At 35.0% G+C, this 16,762-nt stretch overlaps 1 protein-coding gene, 5 non-coding genes and 1 pseudogene across 10 annotated transcripts; 1 reads left to right on the top strand and 6 right to left on the bottom strand.

Annotated features, from left to right (window-relative positions):
• Nucleotides 1-1,280: 1,280 nt before the first annotated feature.
• On the bottom strand, nucleotides 1,281-15,670 carry LOC132307290 (UDP-glycosyltransferase TURAN-like). 5 transcript variants are annotated; one of them, XM_059805011.1, is made up of 20 exons: nucleotides 15,514-15,670; nucleotides 14,743-14,834; nucleotides 14,537-14,641; nucleotides 10,552-10,706; nucleotides 10,324-10,433; nucleotides 8,923-8,956; nucleotides 6,382-6,437; nucleotides 6,140-6,280; nucleotides 5,453-5,601; nucleotides 5,261-5,350; nucleotides 5,085-5,151; nucleotides 4,937-5,000; nucleotides 4,737-4,851; nucleotides 3,058-3,224; nucleotides 2,846-2,956; nucleotides 2,689-2,750; nucleotides 2,529-2,581; nucleotides 2,353-2,428; nucleotides 1,708-1,836; nucleotides 1,281-1,581 (listed from the first exon to the last, which is right to left on the bottom strand). In XM_059805011.1, exons 4-20 carry the CDS (start codon nucleotides 10,556-10,558, stop codon nucleotides 1,558-1,560), a joined length of 1,455 nt encoding a protein of 484 aa, XP_059660994.1. In that variant the 5' UTR covers nucleotides 10,559-10,706; nucleotides 14,537-14,641; nucleotides 14,743-14,834; nucleotides 15,514-15,670; the 3' UTR covers nucleotides 1,281-1,557. The 5 variants fall into 5 exon arrangements, with proteins under 5 accessions (XP_059660994.1, XP_059660991.1, XP_059660993.1 ...); XM_059805008.1 differs by having other exon boundaries at nucleotides 10,552-10,695; XM_059805010.1 differs by having other exon boundaries at nucleotides 10,552-10,695; nucleotides 14,743-14,827.
• On the top strand, nucleotides 13,485-14,541 carry LOC132307294 (glutathione S-transferase U22-like; annotated as a pseudogene).
• Nucleotides 14,525-14,629, bottom strand: LOC132310919 (small nucleolar RNA Z278). Its single transcript, XR_009482750.1, has one exon. It is a non-coding gene; the product is annotated as a small nucleolar RNA Z278 (small nucleolar RNA).
• Nucleotides 14,715-14,832, bottom strand: LOC132310917 (small nucleolar RNA Z278). The gene has a single exon (XR_009482748.1). It is a non-coding gene; the product is annotated as a small nucleolar RNA Z278 (small nucleolar RNA).
• Nucleotides 14,952-15,038, bottom strand: LOC132310911 (small nucleolar RNA Z223). Its single transcript, XR_009482744.1, has one exon. It is a non-coding gene; the product is annotated as a small nucleolar RNA Z223 (small nucleolar RNA).
• Nucleotides 15,118-15,207, bottom strand: LOC132310958 (small nucleolar RNA U36a). The gene has a single exon (XR_009482785.1). It is a non-coding gene; the product is annotated as a small nucleolar RNA U36a (small nucleolar RNA).
• LOC132310964 (small nucleolar RNA snoR134) lies at nucleotides 15,276-15,419 on the bottom strand. The gene has a single exon (XR_009482791.1). It is a non-coding gene; the product is annotated as a small nucleolar RNA snoR134 (small nucleolar RNA).
• Nucleotides 15,671-16,762: the final 1,092 nt, after the last annotated feature.

Genomic DNA, 16,762 nt, shown 5'->3' with positions numbered 1-16,762 from the left:
TTCAGTTGGAGTTCTTGTCTCACATCAAAGTCATTTTTATAATTTTGAATGCAATCCTTTGATAGTATTCAAAATTTAAACAAATGCATTCAAAATTTAAACAAACGCAATTCTATTTACTACTTTCAATCTCATTTGACTCTCCAAACCTACATATAGTTAGATTTCGGGATGTTAAAATTTGACACGATTCAGAGTTAGCAAGTTTTAGCTAACCTTAATTATATTCGTGTCATAATTGTGTCAATTTGTTTAATTAATCGTGTCGTGTTTGCACTTTAAAGCCCAATTCATTTAATTCGATTATATTCGTTTAATTAATCGTGTCAAGTCACCGTGAATAATTCGTACCAATTTTTACCCAATACTATGGAGATATATATATATATATATATATATATATATATATATTAGCCATTTTTAAATTGTATTATCTCAATTGATTATCATTTTCATGAATTTAGTTATTTGTTATCTTATTTTTTTCATTATATTTATATTTAACCCATTTATGTTTAAGTTTACTAAGCAAATTGTATTTATTAAACGACTTACATGAGTCATATTGTGCCATATAACCGTTTAATAAATGAGTCATTTCATACCAAAGGCTTTTCTTTTTCCCTTCTTCTTGGGTCCACAATATGGTCAGTAGAATTACACTTAAAGCCCCGCATCGGCCCATCCAGACTTGAACCTATTCCTTCCCTATATGTGGGTAGTATGATGTACCTTCTCTAACCTCCATGTTGAGTTACAGTGTGGTGGATAAAAATTAAAATCTTCTCCCAATTTGCAGAAGAGCACTGCCAATGTTGATAGAGAGACCTACACATTTTATTTATTTATTTAAAAATAAAATAAACCCACATCCATTATTCAATCATAATATTTTCCTAACGAGGACGATGGATCGTACCATTAGACTGGGTGTCTTTGGTGAGATTAGACTGGGTGTCATTGGTGAGAAACCCTACATTTTTACAGCTAAAATAACATAAATGAAAGGCAACATTTGATAATGCTATTATATCAACACTATAAGTATGTCCTCCTCCTCGAGTAGTAAAATACCATAAATTTATGGAATAATAAAAAGAAAAGAAAATTAAATTCTATAGTACTGTATATGTTATGACGTGGATGGCATATCCAACCAAACTTAAGCCATGTATTGAAAGAATTTTATTTGTTTGGGTAGTCAAGGAAAGCATTTTTTAATAATACAAAAACAAAGTTACCTTAAAACAATGTTAACTTGATACCTGTGTACAAATATGTGATGATATAAGCTATATAATGAATTTATTTCATTTCAAAATTTGGCAAAATCTTTCCATACCTCTCTCTGAGAAAAAGAAAAAAATTAAAAATGACTTCTAAATTAGATAATCCAATCTCCTTCCGGATAAATTGAGCCAGCATGTAAAGGTAGCCCACCAACCCTTTTGCCATTAACCACCAGCGCAGGATGAATGTTTGTAACTGGCATTGCTGAAGCTACAAACTTTCAGTTCAAGAACATTTCTTGAATCCCATTTCAGCTGAGAACTGGAATTAATTGAAGTTCCCATTAATAACCTGCAAATATGAAGCACAAATCCCCAAATGCAATCCCATTATAGACATCAAATGTGTCTAGAATAAAAATTCAACGGAACATGTATGGAACTTCTAATTCCATAAGATTGAGAGACATAGACATGCCTCGGATATTAGAGGCTTGGCGTTGTCTTCCCACTCGGTTGCCCACCTTGAAGCAGACCCCGTTTTCAATGCACCATTCCTTAACGACTTCAAAGCTTCACATTCCTCTGGAAAACCCTTGAAAAGCATCTGTGCAGGTTTGTAAATTGAAAACATTAAATGTTAAAAACTTGTAAGTTTCATCTTTTGACAATTCAACTGTTGAATCGAATGTCTTCAAAATCATGATTCATGCATGCCAAAATTGGATATTCAGGCTACCTCATGAATATCATGCTTAATATAAGAGTATTATTCAAATATTCTATTAAGATATATATGACTACATAAACAGGCCACTTGTACCTTGTACCAGATTGATATTTAACATGCATGACAAACATGAAAAGGTATATAAACCACCACTGTGTCATTGCCCCTGATGGTATGATTTCTCCTCCCCAAAGGGGGAGGTTGAGAAAGGTGGAGCCCTGCGAAGGGCAATATTCCGCAGAAATTTATTAAAGAGTATAATAACAACATGGTGTGAGTTGAGCCTGCCCCATTCTCAAATTTCAGACATGACAAGCAGTGATGGAGAAGACTATGCATGGTCAAAGCTTAATTATCATGACATATTACACTTCCCAATTTAAACAAGCTTACCAAGAGTTCATCAGCTAGCTCTGAAGATGAAGAGAAAAGCAACCCATTTTTTTCAACTTTTACAAGTTCCTTGATGCTTCCAAAAGTCAAAATATAAGTTGAAATATGTTAATTCTAAAGTTCATGGTATCGATAAAAGGTACAGGGGAGGGAAAAATCACTCAAAAAAGTTTTACCAAGAGTAGGAAACAGCACAAACAGGCAATCCACAGCCAAACATATCCACAACCTAATGACAAATTTTTCAAGGATTAGAGAGTGGTTATATTAGTGAAGATTTTTTTATTGAACATATATTTAAATTCAGGAGGTACTAGGAACTTGACATTGATATACCTTCATTGGAAGATCCAACCCGGACGAGGAAGTATGCAGGCAAACCCCCAGGTCTGATGATCCTGTAATTTAAATTAAAATAAATAAATAAATAAGAGATCTTGAACCAATTACTAGAAGAAAGTAAAGTATGGGCAGTAAATTATAGATGACTTACCAAGAAGCAATGGGTAATCTTCAGCTGACAACCACATGGTACGGAATGCTACACGTTTGAGGTGAAGTTTTCTAATTTTTTCTTCATATTTTTCTTTTTCAGGTCCCTTTCCTTCGTTGACATTCAAAGTTAAGTCAAAAGGTGTAATATACAAAAAAAAAATTCCATAAGTTGGATGACTCTTCTTGTATGTGAAGAAACAGAATCACTACCTGTAATGATGAATAATAACCTAGGGTACGTGAATTCTTTCCCGTCGCAAATTTCCTTCCAAAAAGCCTCTTCCCCTACTGAGTCAACTTCATTTAAGATTGCTGCAACACGTCTATCATACATAACTGCTGCTTCCAAAAGAATGCCAAAATCTTCATCTGGAGTCCTGAAAGGAAGCATCATTCACTAAGATCAATCACTTTTAAACAAGTTTGAAACTTCTAAGTTCTAATTGATAATATCCTTACCAAAGTTCATCCACGCAGTAGAAAATTTTGCAAGAGCAAAAAAGTCGAGCTAACAAGATAAATTAGATAGGGAAACAATTTTTCCAAATAATTTTTCCCATGTGAGTTTGTCATTCTAACCACCATTCACCAACAAGACATGCGCCTAATCGTGTTTACTAGAAAATTTAAAACAAAAATTTAAACATGTTTCCTAAAATGACTAGTAAGAAAAGGGGAAAAAAAAACAGAAGTACAAGCCTCCTTAAATGAGCTCAGTATTGATAACACCAACATATTAATGATCAGGTGCTGCACAACAATTCAACACTCACAAAAATTTCCCTCATAAAACTAAAAACTGCATTCTTGAAACTAAAGTAGATCCAAATGTAGCACCTCTATGCAATTAAACGACGTCTTTATAAATGAACATCATAGTGCTTTCCTGATATAAGATAATTTTAAAGGTGACCATACTTGGTATCTCTATGATGGGCATTATTCCATTACTTTTTTAGCACCGCTGAGAAGTCAATGTCATACATATCAACTAATTTTCTCATTTAAAAACTTAAAAGGTATTGAAAACTTTGCCTTCCATTTTTTCAGACTGTTACAAAGGTGGAACAATGGCCCAAGTCCCAACAATAATACGGACTAACAATGTTATTTCAACACATATCTCAATTGCCACGACTTGCCTTATTTCTACTCGGAATGTTGCAAAGTAATTCCTTGTCATTGAGGGTTCCAGTGATGGTTAATAGTCACACATTCAAGTTTTTCGATTCCGGCTAAGATTAAGGCAAATCCATTTTGTCATTGTTCAAATTGAAGATCGTAAAATGTTCAAATCGATTGTGTTAAGGGTGCATTGTTAACAGAACATATTTTGTTGCTTCCGAGGACAGTTAAAGCACCTGATCAAACCTTGTCACCTAAATTTCTTTGCACGCAACCAAACTAACAATGGAATAACCTTGTTTTCTTATGTATGTTGTATTAATCAGTAAAACAAATTGCAAAGCTTATCATTAAGTTTCAAAAACAGAAGAATAAGAAATAAAAAAATAAAGAAATGCAAAATCTAAAACTCTACAAAAAGAAATAATCTATTACAAACTTGGTGCTACTATACTATACAGAGAAAATGATGAACCAGATAATAAGATTATGGAAGAGATACCAATTCTTAGGTAGAAACAGGAGTTTCAGAAATTGTTGTTCAGCTGGACTGCAGAGAGGGGAAATCCCTCTTAAGATACTTCCATGGATTTTGTACATAATTTAAATTTCCATATGCTTTCTTAGTTTTTTGGTTGTGGGTTCACTCCTATATACTTTGCGTGCGCATGCAACCCCTCTGACGCTCTTTTAATGTACTTCATATGATAAAATAACAACCATACATAGTTCAGATTGAATAAAATGCATATACAAAAACTCACCAGCTTGTGCTGCTAACAATAAGCGCAGGCCTGTTTCGCTTCAACAAAATGTCCGTGCCAACCTGGGTTGTAAATAAAGTTTCATTTGAATCAGGGTTCCCCATTTCTGTAATTCCTGCAATATGTCACCAAAAGTAATGTTGACTCAAACTCAACCTTAGTAAAAATAAGTACAGAATTACTTTATCATTTCACATTACCATTGCTGATGCAATCCCGAAGGCCATAAGGTTGACCGACATATTTATCAATCCTACAAAACAACTAGAATCCACAGTTCACATTTAATTCTTCAAGTCAATGTTCTTTTCTCCTGATGAGAACTTTGCAATGAAAATTTTGGTTCACCTTGTGCTTCTCCTCAATGCAAGCTGGACGGAAAAACTCTGGAGGCTGATCATATAGAACTGTGGCTCTGTAATTTCGAAACACAAAGAGAACCCAGAATTACCATGAGAACACCTACTAGGAAACATGAACAAGCAGAATGAAGTATATTGCAAACTTTGAGCTGACCCTCTTACTTAATTCCCCAGTTTTGTGCCAATTCATGCTGCATTGCCTTTGTCACGCATAACGAACCATTTGCCATCTTCCCAAAATGCTTCTCAAACCTAAGTAGATGCCAAAAGCTCATACTTCTGTTGTACAGCAAACGACAGACCCTCAAAATATATATAAGGGAAGAAGAAGTTCAAAAGGCAGCCAATAGATACCAATGATATAATGTCACAAAATGACTACTTCTTCCGAGAGACAATCCCAACAGAGTATATCCAAAGTTATGCCAATCGACAATAAAAGTGGAACGCCTCAGCCAGCTGGCCCACTTTACAGCCACTAAGGTTGGAACAGAAGGTGGATTCTACACAAGTAAACACCACGTGGATTAGAATGAAATAATAATTGAAGAATATAGGGCACAAGCAATCCAATTTAATAAGTAAACTCTGACTCGAATCATGATATCAAACACAGCTACACTTTGCAGATAAGGGGCCAACTATTTTTTGAGAGATAAGAAATTAAATAATACCCTGCTGGGCACATAAAATCCATGACAAAGAGGAAACTGAAATACTTTCTTTTTTTTTTTTTTGGCCAGAACTCAAGAGGAAGAACAGTAATGTCAACACATGAAAATAATACACATCAGATGATACACAAGTAGTTTTAATTATGCATCTGCGAAACGCAATGACAGATTTTGGTCATCCTTGTATACTAACAATGATTTCATGTCACCACTTACCTCTTAAGCAGTTACACAAAGCAGTAGTATTTCTATCTGTACTAACAAAAAATATCAGGTCAAATGAAAAGCCACTAGATCTATATAACTTCTGAAGGTCTTCAAAATTTAAATAGCTCCGTCTCATCTAAGTGGAAGTTTCAAAGCTCACCTGTACTATAAAAACGTCAGGAGCAGGTATTTTAACACACAGAAACCATAGAAGCATAAGAAACTGAATCAATGGCTTGAGCAAAAGCATCAGTGGATAAAGTATCTTTGGTAAATTCCGAGGGATCGTTGGCCACTGGGTCTGCAGAACCAGAAATAAGAAATAAGAAAGGAAAAAATTATAGAACCAATTTGAAAGTTTCATAAGCATTCAATCTAGAAAGATTAAAGTACAATAAGTACCATTGTGTGAATATGGATTGATTGGTGCTCTAGTAAAGCTGAGTGGGGATCAGAACCTATCCAAGCATTTTAAAGGTAATAAATTAATCATCAGAATTAGTAAAGCACTAGGAGATAAAAACACAAAAAAAAATTGATAAATGTATCTTCCAACAAAAAATCAAGTTACTCAGCTTAATTTTTGCAGAGATTCGGGATAACATTTGAAACATTTCTACTTTTGTATCAAGATGTATTCAAGATTCATTTAATCACTCGAGTCTAGCATATAGAATATTTGCACCAATTAAATAGGTCTGGTGACTCCGAAGAATATGTTAATTTAAAATAAAAATTATCCAGTAATTGTTTTTCATTGCATTTCTGTGACATCAGTCCAGTGGTGTGATTTAAGTCGCCATGCATATGACATGTCTCCACTTGTACTCGAGAGCTCATCCTTATCCACTTGTATTTGGGAGCACATTTTACGAAGCTAAACTATAAGCACCAAATTGCATATATTATCCATAATTACTAAAAAAATACAGCCCTTGATAAAATAAAAACCTGAAAAAGAGTTTATGTTGCCAACTTCGTAGTCCAAATAGCAAGGTAAAGATTTGTTGAGCTAAGTTTTAAAATCTAATCATGTTAAAAAAAAAAATTAAGAAAAGGACTTATTTAAAGAGTTAGGCCCTGTTTGGGGGAGCTTCTTGATGCCAAGAAGTCCTTTACTAAGAAAGTCCTTGAAGAAGAACTTTCGATAAAAGGAATTTAAATCAGAAAATATGTTTGGTATATTTAATTTTTAAAGTCCTTTTGAATTAAGAAATAATTTCAACCACATAATTTAATATTTTTAAAGTGACAATGTTATCCTCACATTTCCTTAACAAGAAAACCATGTATTAGAGAACCAATTATGAGAGAAAGTATATACAGCATTACCAATTATAAGATACAAGTATATACATATAAAAATACACAATTAATCATTATCCCTTAGATTTGGACAACTCCATAATTATTCATCTCCATGTTAATCTTAGAATGACTCTTAATTTGGTGCAAGTCCATCTCAAACGAAAAGATGACTTCAAAGCTACCTCTTTCGAGTCACGGCTTACACCAGAGTCATATAAATGCACCATTACCATGAAACGCATTTGTGTTAGTTCAAACCCTTCTCATATATATATATTGACTCCCCCATTTCTAAAGTTTTTTTTTTTTCATTCTATCATCAAAGAGGCTAAAAAGGGAAAAATCAAGCAAAGCACACGTTCACACCCAACAAAAAAGAAATAATAATAAATAAATAAATAAATCTAAACATGATTCTTTATTTTCTAGTCAACAGAATCCATGGCGACGCACAGAGGTGGTGCGTCACCAATCGGCTGGTGGTGCCAACAAAGAAAACTTGACGCCTAAATGCGAATAAGGTTGCATTGTATTAATTTTTTAGAACCTCCACCAATCGGCTGGAGGTGGTAGTGGTCACCATCAATTTTAACGATGCTAGCAAAGAAACTGGGATATAAGAGAGAGGAAGGAGGATGAGGGACTCCTGAAGTAGCGTGTTGTACAGAAAAACAAAGGTTGTAATTTAATAAACAATAAAGGTTAATACAGGCAATGTAATCAATATTTAAGGATAAAATAGTAATCTTATAATATTCCAATATATTCGGGTTGTTGGAATATATTGGAATATTATAAGATTACTATTTCATCCTTAAATATTGATTACATTGCCTGTATTAACCTTTATTGTTTATTAAATTACAACCTTTGTTTTTCTGTACAACACGCTACTTCAGGAGTCCCTCATCCTCCTTCCTCTCTCTTATATCCCAGTTTCTTTGCCAGCATCGTTAAAATTGATGGTGACCACTACCACCTCCAGCCGATTGGTGGAGGTTCTAAAAAATTAATACAATGCAACCTTATTCGCATTTAGGCGTTAAGTTTTCTTTGTTGGCACCACCAGCCTATATTGGAAGCAGGTATTTGTAGCTTTGGCTTAACGCGCTTTTGATGGCTTCCACTTTTGTTAGAAGCCCATTTCATTAATGCCACCAAACACCCATTTTTTTTAGGAATGCCTTTTTGGGCTTGGAAGCCTGTTTGAAGCCCTCAGGAAGCTTAGCCAAACAGGGCCTTAATGAATTGAATATGTTTCTTGCAATTAACAAAAATTAGGTTTGATTAGTAATTTGCCTAGTTCAACTCCATAAGCTTAAATTACCAACCATGATTCAAGTCAAACTAAATCTCCGGAAAAAAAATAATAATAATAAAAAAAATAAAAAAAAACAGAAACAAAGTATCAAACTTAGATAGTTAGAGTAGACTCCTTGTTTTAGTCCGAATGAAAATTATGAGTCCCAATTAGTTACCCTCCACAAAGCCTTGAAATTGGCTAGTAATTCACATTCCTCAAATTCTAATTGGACTCCAATTATCAAGTAAAAGGAAAGCCATGCAGCAATTCAACCGAAAAATTAGAATCTTGATAAATAACAATTCGATTTAATCCAATCCTCATAAAAATACCTCCATATGCAACAATGTCCACCTCTAGGGATGCCTGAAAGAGAAAATGAGATCAAAAAACCGTAGAACTTAAAGATACAAAAAATTCATATATCATTTAACTAGCACAATACGAAAGGTTAATCCATCACCAGATACAAAATTTTCATAATTCCTATTGATTACTTGTTAATTGTGAATATTCATCTATCTTTCAAATAACACATCCATTATACTTTACAATACACTTATGTAACCTTTCAAAATTACTCTCCTCGATATTCTCTATTTTTAGAATCCCCACTAAACTTTTGCTTCTATCATGCATGAGTGCACAAGGACGGATCTACCGTGGGCTCAGTGGGGGCATGCGTCCCCACTGAAATTTTTTACTTTTATATTATATACCCTTAAAATATTTAGTTTTTTGCATTATATAACCATAAAATTTTAAAATTGCCCCCACCGAAATTACAGAAAAACGCCACTATATAAGTTTGCCCCATTTATATAATTTTATAGGTCTGTCACTGCGTGCGCATACACACACATGACCTAGTCTTAATGACTTTTATCATAACTTATGATGCTCCCAAATTAGATATCAATTGATAAATGGTAAAATGAGAGATCAACAGTTGTGTGGATCAGGTCGTATCTGCTGCTCCCATTTAGGGAAGGAATAGGTTCAAGTCTGGATGCGCTGATGGGGGGCTTTATGTGTAATTCTACAGACCATATTGTGGACCCAAGAAGATGGGAAAAAGAAACATTGAGAAGATTTCTCCTTGAGAAGCATTAATCGGCATCTTACCTCAACGGTAGCACCAATAAATTTTCATGTAAATCCGCTTAAAAACCCTTGAAAAGTGTTTTTTGATTTCAATAAGGGTGTAGCTTAAAAAATAATAGTAATAAATTGTATACATAAGCTCATCTACAAACCGGTCAAACCCAAACCACCATAAGCTGATGTTATAACATAAAGATAAAAAAAGGTTATGCATAAATGTAATCTTTATTGGCCTTGAAAAAAGGCTTCAACTTTCACTTCGCATCCAGTCAGTAGGTCCTTGACTGCTTGTCTTGTAAAAAACAAATAGACTTTTCAAAGTAGAGCTGCTAGAAAAGTGTTGGCTGTGATGAATCAAATAGTGTTTGTCGAGCAGCGTGTAGAACACTTTTCATAAACATTTTCCTTACATAAATAGACTCAATTCTATATATTTTTAGTTTTATTTGCAACTGCAATTCAAACAGCTCTGAATTTCAACTTTAGCAAAAAAACTCTATTAGGCCAAAATCTCAGAAGCGTAATTCTTTTTGCCAGCAAACAAAATTAAAAGTTATGTGTTTCTTCATCTGATAAGATCATAAACATATACATATGCTTGTGTAATGAGTTTGGTAAGTGAAGAATACCTGACGGGCAAGTGAAAGGGCATGGTATTGCATTCGAGGGCTGCGGCCAATATCACCGAGAACCACCACTGCGGCTCTACCTCTCCTCCCAATATTTGCCTCTTCTTGCTCTGATCATCGATTCAATAATACAAAGCAAATGATTTTGTTTGAATTTCGAGAAGATAATAAAATTACAATGGGATCTGAATATAAGATTGACCCAAATCAAGAGAAGGGAATGTGTACCTGGCATTACAAAGGTTTTGGGCTCACTATCCGAAAATCAATTGCGATGTTACTGTAAATGCTCAGAAACCTTAGCTGTCTCTCTTGAGTCTTTCTTACTCTTCTTCTTCTTGTCTCTCTTCGACTTGCAACTTCCCCAAAACTCTACAAAAAGGCTAAATTACCAGACGACCTTCAAGTTTGGATAAAGTTTGCAATTTGAACCCTAGAATAAACCTCCAGGGCCAAAATTTCTCACAGATTAAAGGTAAAAGTTGCCCATTGCGAATTGACCATATTACCCCTCAACGTGTTTGCGGTACTTGAAATTCAATGGTTATTGAAGTCTAAAAAAATGAAAAAAATTTACGTGAAAAAGTCAGATAAACCCTATAATTTTTTGCAAGAAGTATCATTAAAAAATTTATGAGGTGTTATATATAATTAATTTCATGTATACATATTACAGATTTACACAAATTATTCTAGGTGCATACTATATACACTAAGGCCGCGTGGTTAGTGATATTTCCTCTATCTCCTTATGCTCCGTTCCGTAGGAAGAAAAAAAATTGAATGGAAGGGAGAGAAGAAGGGATGACTGAGACATCCCTAGGGAAGAGATTAAGTATTTCTCTAATTTTGTTCAGTTGGATGGAAGAGAATGGAAAAACCTGGCAATTTAATTTGATCTGTAGGATAAAAGAATAGATAAATTTTAAGTTGTTTTTACCGTTAAACCCATCACTACTTTATTTATGGGATTTATTAAATATTTATGAAGGATGATGTAGTAATTTAAAACTTCTATAATAGGCTCACTTGTCTTCTCTCCTATCTTCCGCACATATTACGGATACAAATTTGTGAAGGAGGAAAGATGACTCATCCTTCCTATTATCCTTTTTTCCTTATATCATCTCTAAAGGAAATTTGTTCATTCCTTCCTATTTTCCTTCCACCCCTCTTCTTTCCTTCCTACCGAACATAGCATAAATAAAGGTATGTTAGTGTCTTTAAAAGGGTAAAGTGAATTATGTGGGTGGGGTGTGTGTTTCGTAAGGGTTGAACTCTTTTCAACGGGGTTTCTTTTAGCAGAACAGAAATAGAATGAAAATTGCACACCGATGAATATAGATTATTGGGCAAATTACATAGACACCCGTTAAGGTTTAGGCCATATTTCAGCTAGATAAAGATTTTAGTTTTAACTTTCACTTACACCCCAATTTAATTTTTGTCTCTTACACATGCGGATTGACCCTTTTACCCTCAAATTTTTAATACAAAATATATGTAATCTTAAATGACGAAAAGGCCCCTCTGTATACATATATATACTGTTTGTACACGATAAATTATTGGGTAGTCCCGGGACCACCAAGTCATCTATGGTCCTGAGCAATCCTAACCGTCCAAACGCATACATCAGCAACTTTTCTCTCCTCTTCCTGTAGACAAATTTTTGGGCAGAGCCACTCCTCCTTCATTTTCTTCCCCTGTTAGCTTCCACCACCACCAACAGTCTTAACCTCTTTTCTCTTTCTTTTGTCTCTCACCCAACCAACAAACCCATCTATGGCCATCTTTCTTTCACCCACCTAACCAGCAAACCCATTTCATCATTAATCTTTCTCACCCCCTAAACCAGCAAACCTGAAAAATTAATCCAAAACTTCAATTGGGGTTTTTACCAGAAACAATCCAAAAAATTAAAGCCCAATAAACAACTAATGCTCAATCTGAAACACCTTAGCAGTGTCACCTCTTTGACACGAATTAGAGTTTGGAAAAATAAACTCATGAGATATATTTCCATAGATACAGTGAGAGAGAGAGGGTGAATATTATGGTGAGGAAATGGGTTTGCTGCTTTAGCGGCATGTGTGAAAGAATAATGATGAAATGGTTTTGCTGAATTTTACCAAAATCCCAATTGGCGATGTGGGTGAAATCATTGATTAAGAATCTGAAGAGGATTTCAAGCGTTGTAGAAAGAGAAAGTTAGGAGAGAAGAATTACACCCGGAAAAAATAAACCGGATCTGGCCAAGGCGAAAGTGGCAATTGACGGCAACCACTTTCTCTCTTTGCACTTTCACAGTGCACAGAGAGAAAGTTCGGCATCAAAGCCCTCCTTTACATCCACCTCATCGGCCCCGATGCCTTGCAACCTCAAGGATGATTCGATTTAGATGGACGCCAGAGACTTCTCTCACCTGGCCGAGTCCATAGCCGAATTGATCGACTCCAAAACCAAGCTCACCATCGGCCCTGAGGGAAGACGATGCGACATCCTCCGCCGCCGTCAGAGCAGGGGTCGGTGCAGAGAGAGATTGGAGGAGAGAGAAGATGGCTTATGTGTGAAGTATTTTGCTGACGTGGATATTCCTTTTTCTCTCCTCGGCGTTGGTGTATGTTGGCGGTTAGTTTGGTCAAAAAAATATAATCAACACGAGGTCAAAGGGTAGCATAATCATTTAACACCTCAAAAGTACTCTGTCCCCACCAAAAACTGACATTTGGGGTGTTGAGTGAAATGTTAAACCAATAATTTAAATGTAAGTGAAATTTAAAACCAAAATGTTAATTTAGGTGAAATATGACTCAACCTCCTCAAGGGGTATGAATGTAATTTGCCCTAGATTATTTCTGGTTTAAAAAGGGCGCTTACCTTTTTATTTTATTTTTTGCCAAAAAAGGGCGCTTAATTAATTTGACCAGTTGTGATCAGTCTTTTTCCTCTCTACATTTTATAATAGGTGTGACTTAAAATCAGAATACAAGTTGAACTTTTCTACTAGATCCATTGGTCTTGCTGATTGCTTTTTGATATTCATCCTAAGCTAATCAAACCAACCTTTATTGGAACCTTTTCTACATATTTCTTCTCACTCCATTTCATTTCATCTGAAGCCATAACCAGAAGGTGTAATTCCCCCCCCCCCCCCTTCCCTCTCTCTCTGATTTTAGGTTATTTTTAAGCTTTTCCATTTGCACAAAAATGGCAAGTGAAATAGTTTTGCTAGATTACTGGCCTAGTCCTTTTGGGACGAGGGCAAGAATCGCCTTGGCAGAGAAGGGGATCGACTATGAACGCAAGAACGAGGACATGGACAGCAAAAGTCCTCTGCTTACGAAGATGAACCAATCCATGCAAAAATTCCAGTCTTGATTCATAACGGTAAACCCATTTGTGAATCCAACATAATAATACAATACATGGATGAGGTTTGGAATGACAAACCTCCTTTGCTTCCCTCTGATCCTTACCTCACAGCAAAGGCAAGGTTCTGGACCAACTTCATTGACACAAAGGTATGATTTTCTTTCTTCTAATTCCATTTGTTTTCCTAGAAAACATTTCCTGATTTCCCAAGAAATTTTCCATCATACAAATTGAGGGCAGGTACATGGATCTAGTAGGAAGATATGGTTGAGCAAAGGAGAGGAGCTTGAAACAGGAAAGAAAGAACTACTGGAATGGGCCAAGTTGTTGGAGGGAGAGCTTGGTGAGAAGCCTTATTTTGGGGGAGAGACATTTGGGTTTGTGGATATTGCACTTGTACCCTTTTATAATTGGTTTACGATATTCAAGTCCTTTGCAAACTTGAGTTTTGAAGCAGAGTGTCCCAAGTTAGTGGCATGGGGCAAGAGGTGCATGGAGAGATAGAGTCCAAGTGTCTTCCTGATCGGCAACATATCTATGAAGCCCATTTGGAGTACACAAAAAGGTTGGGAATATAGTTCAGAAGCTTGGGGGATTTGAATAAGAAGATGTTCCAATATGTTAAATGGCATAGCTTCAAGTACGTACACTTGTGTTTATTATAATTTGGTTTGTGTTCCAGTATATGCAGATTTTGCGTACTAATTTATGCTTGTGTATTATATATGATTTTTTCTTTTTTTAACAAATTAGATATGATGTTCATCAACTTATGGGTGATGTTGTGGGTTGGAATTCGGAACAGTCTTTCTATAAATAACAATAAAAGTAAGGTTACCTATCATTTACATCTCTTCACCAAGTAGGTTCTCTCTGGAGAGCAGAGACTTGGATCTACTGCACCTCAAACAACATGGATTAGATCATCCTTGGCACCTACAAACTAACAAATTGATTTTGGGTAAATTTAATATGCAAAAGATTTTAATATTTTTTTATTAAAAGAATAGTAAACTGACTCAGAAAGATCCATTAATTTCATACTTGATGTGGTCACCCCAAGTAGGTTCTCCCTGAAAACAGGGTCTTGAAGCCAACCACACCTCAAAAAAATATGGATTGCTCATCACTGAAATCTAACACATAAAAAAACCAATTTTACACAAAAAGAGACGATCAGATAGTGTATATATATATATATATACACCTACCGTATGCAATTAGATTTTGAATTAAAATTTTATAAAAACAAAATATGGCTCAGAGAAAAACAGCTTTTTCTATCAAGATTTTTCTGAAGCAGAACTGGCATTTAGCTGTGCAATCATCACTGCCACTATTGAAAATTTAATACAAGAATTAAATTTAAAAGATTTAAAAATATATGTTAATCTACAAGACAGCAATATGTATAAGAATTGGCTCATATCAAGAAATTCAACCAAATTTTTTTCCTCTTATGCTTCATAAATTGCTTTCAAAAGCGCGGATAAAATATAATCATGGCCAAAAATAAATTGAGAAAGATATTAATTTTATGAGATCGAATACTTTTTTGGTTAGAAAAAGGTGAGATAATATGTGGCCGTCAATTTGACACAGAAGAGCCGTGGAAAGAGGTACAAGGCTAAACTGCAACACTAGACGGCGGCGATCTAGCACGAGCAATGGGGCTTTCTTCTTCAAGAAAGATTCAGAGAAGCCCGGGGTGCACCGTGCAAGCAACAGATATTGAAAACTACAAAGCAAATATAACATATGTTTATATACATATTCATATATATATGGTGATTGAGAGAGAGAAGAAGGTGCTACCTCACAGTCGCGGATGAAGCAAACGAGTCGTCTGAATACATGGAGGTAGGGGATGCTGGATTATGGGGAGAGAAAAAAAAAATCACGATAGTATTAGTAAGGTGAGAAAAGAGACGATAGTACTTTGGATATTGGGAGAAAAGAAATTATATTTTATTTTTTTATTTATTTTTTTGTTTTTTGAATAAGGTAGAGGAGAGAAAATAAAATAAAAAGATAGTGACTATCTTATTTTTTAAAAAATGATATTATAATTATTCTTATTTGAAAGAATAATTTTTTTGTATATTGATTTATGGAGGGTATTTTTAATATTACTAATTAATCATTTACTCCATTATTTTTTCTCTCTATCTTCTCAAATTAGTAAAGAAATCAAATGACAGTTATCTCTCCCTGTCTCTTTCTATTCTCTCTTTTCTTTCCACTTAATCCATCCAAACATACTCTCACCTTATCTTTTTTTTTCTTTTCTCTCCCTATCCTTCCAAATCAACCCTACCAAACACACCCTAACTTTCTCCTTCGAGCTATCGCCCTTGTGCGGCAAATTACCCCAGCCCTGCCCAATTGAGACAAGTTTGGAGCGGAGACACGTTTATATTGGATTAGAACAAATTGTTTTGAAACTAATTTGGGCTTAAACCGAGACAAACCGTGGTGCTGTGAAACCCATCACAGCTGTTGAGATCCACATCAGATAACAATTTTGAGGCCCAAGTGTTCAATAGCAGACTTTGGCTTGAATGTCATAACTCTCTATCTTACCACATATTTAAGGACATTTTTTTTTCCCTCTCTATATGGTTAGGTAAATATTCATTTTGAGCTCCTCAACTCTCCCTCAAAAGGGGAAAAAAAAGTTACATCAACTGAGCTAATGAATTGACTTACTTAAAATTAAAAAACAAAAAAAGAGATGTTCTTCTCCCACGTTGAATCTGGGGCTTGGATAGACATGTAACACTATCCAACAGCTTAAATCATAGATTATAAGGAATCGATTGATTCGTTAAAAGTGATATCACACTTAAACTCAATCCTTGATCCGGTATCAGGCCAATCGTCTGTTCAAAGAAGTCCGAATCCAAGTCTAAGTAAGGGTAAGTTCAACCGCAATGATGGTATTGCGAGTTTGATTGGAGAAGAATGTTAAAAGTTCTTTTCTTGGATGGGAAAGTCATGGGCATTCAGGTTGGGGGAGAATGTTAGAGATTCACATTGGATTCGGTTAGAGTTCTTATCCCAC

Source organism: Cornus florida, unplaced genomic scaffold, assembly GCF_030987335.1.
Source record: "Cornus florida cultivar Cherokee Brave unplaced genomic scaffold, ASM3098733v1 CherokeeBrave_3.0.0_Hap2_Chr05, whole genome shotgun sequence".
Taxonomy (NCBI): domain Eukaryota; kingdom Viridiplantae; phylum Streptophyta; class Magnoliopsida; order Cornales; family Cornaceae; genus Cornus; species Cornus florida.
Note: the sequence above shows the minus strand (reverse complement) of the source record. Positions and strands in the feature narration are given on the sequence as shown.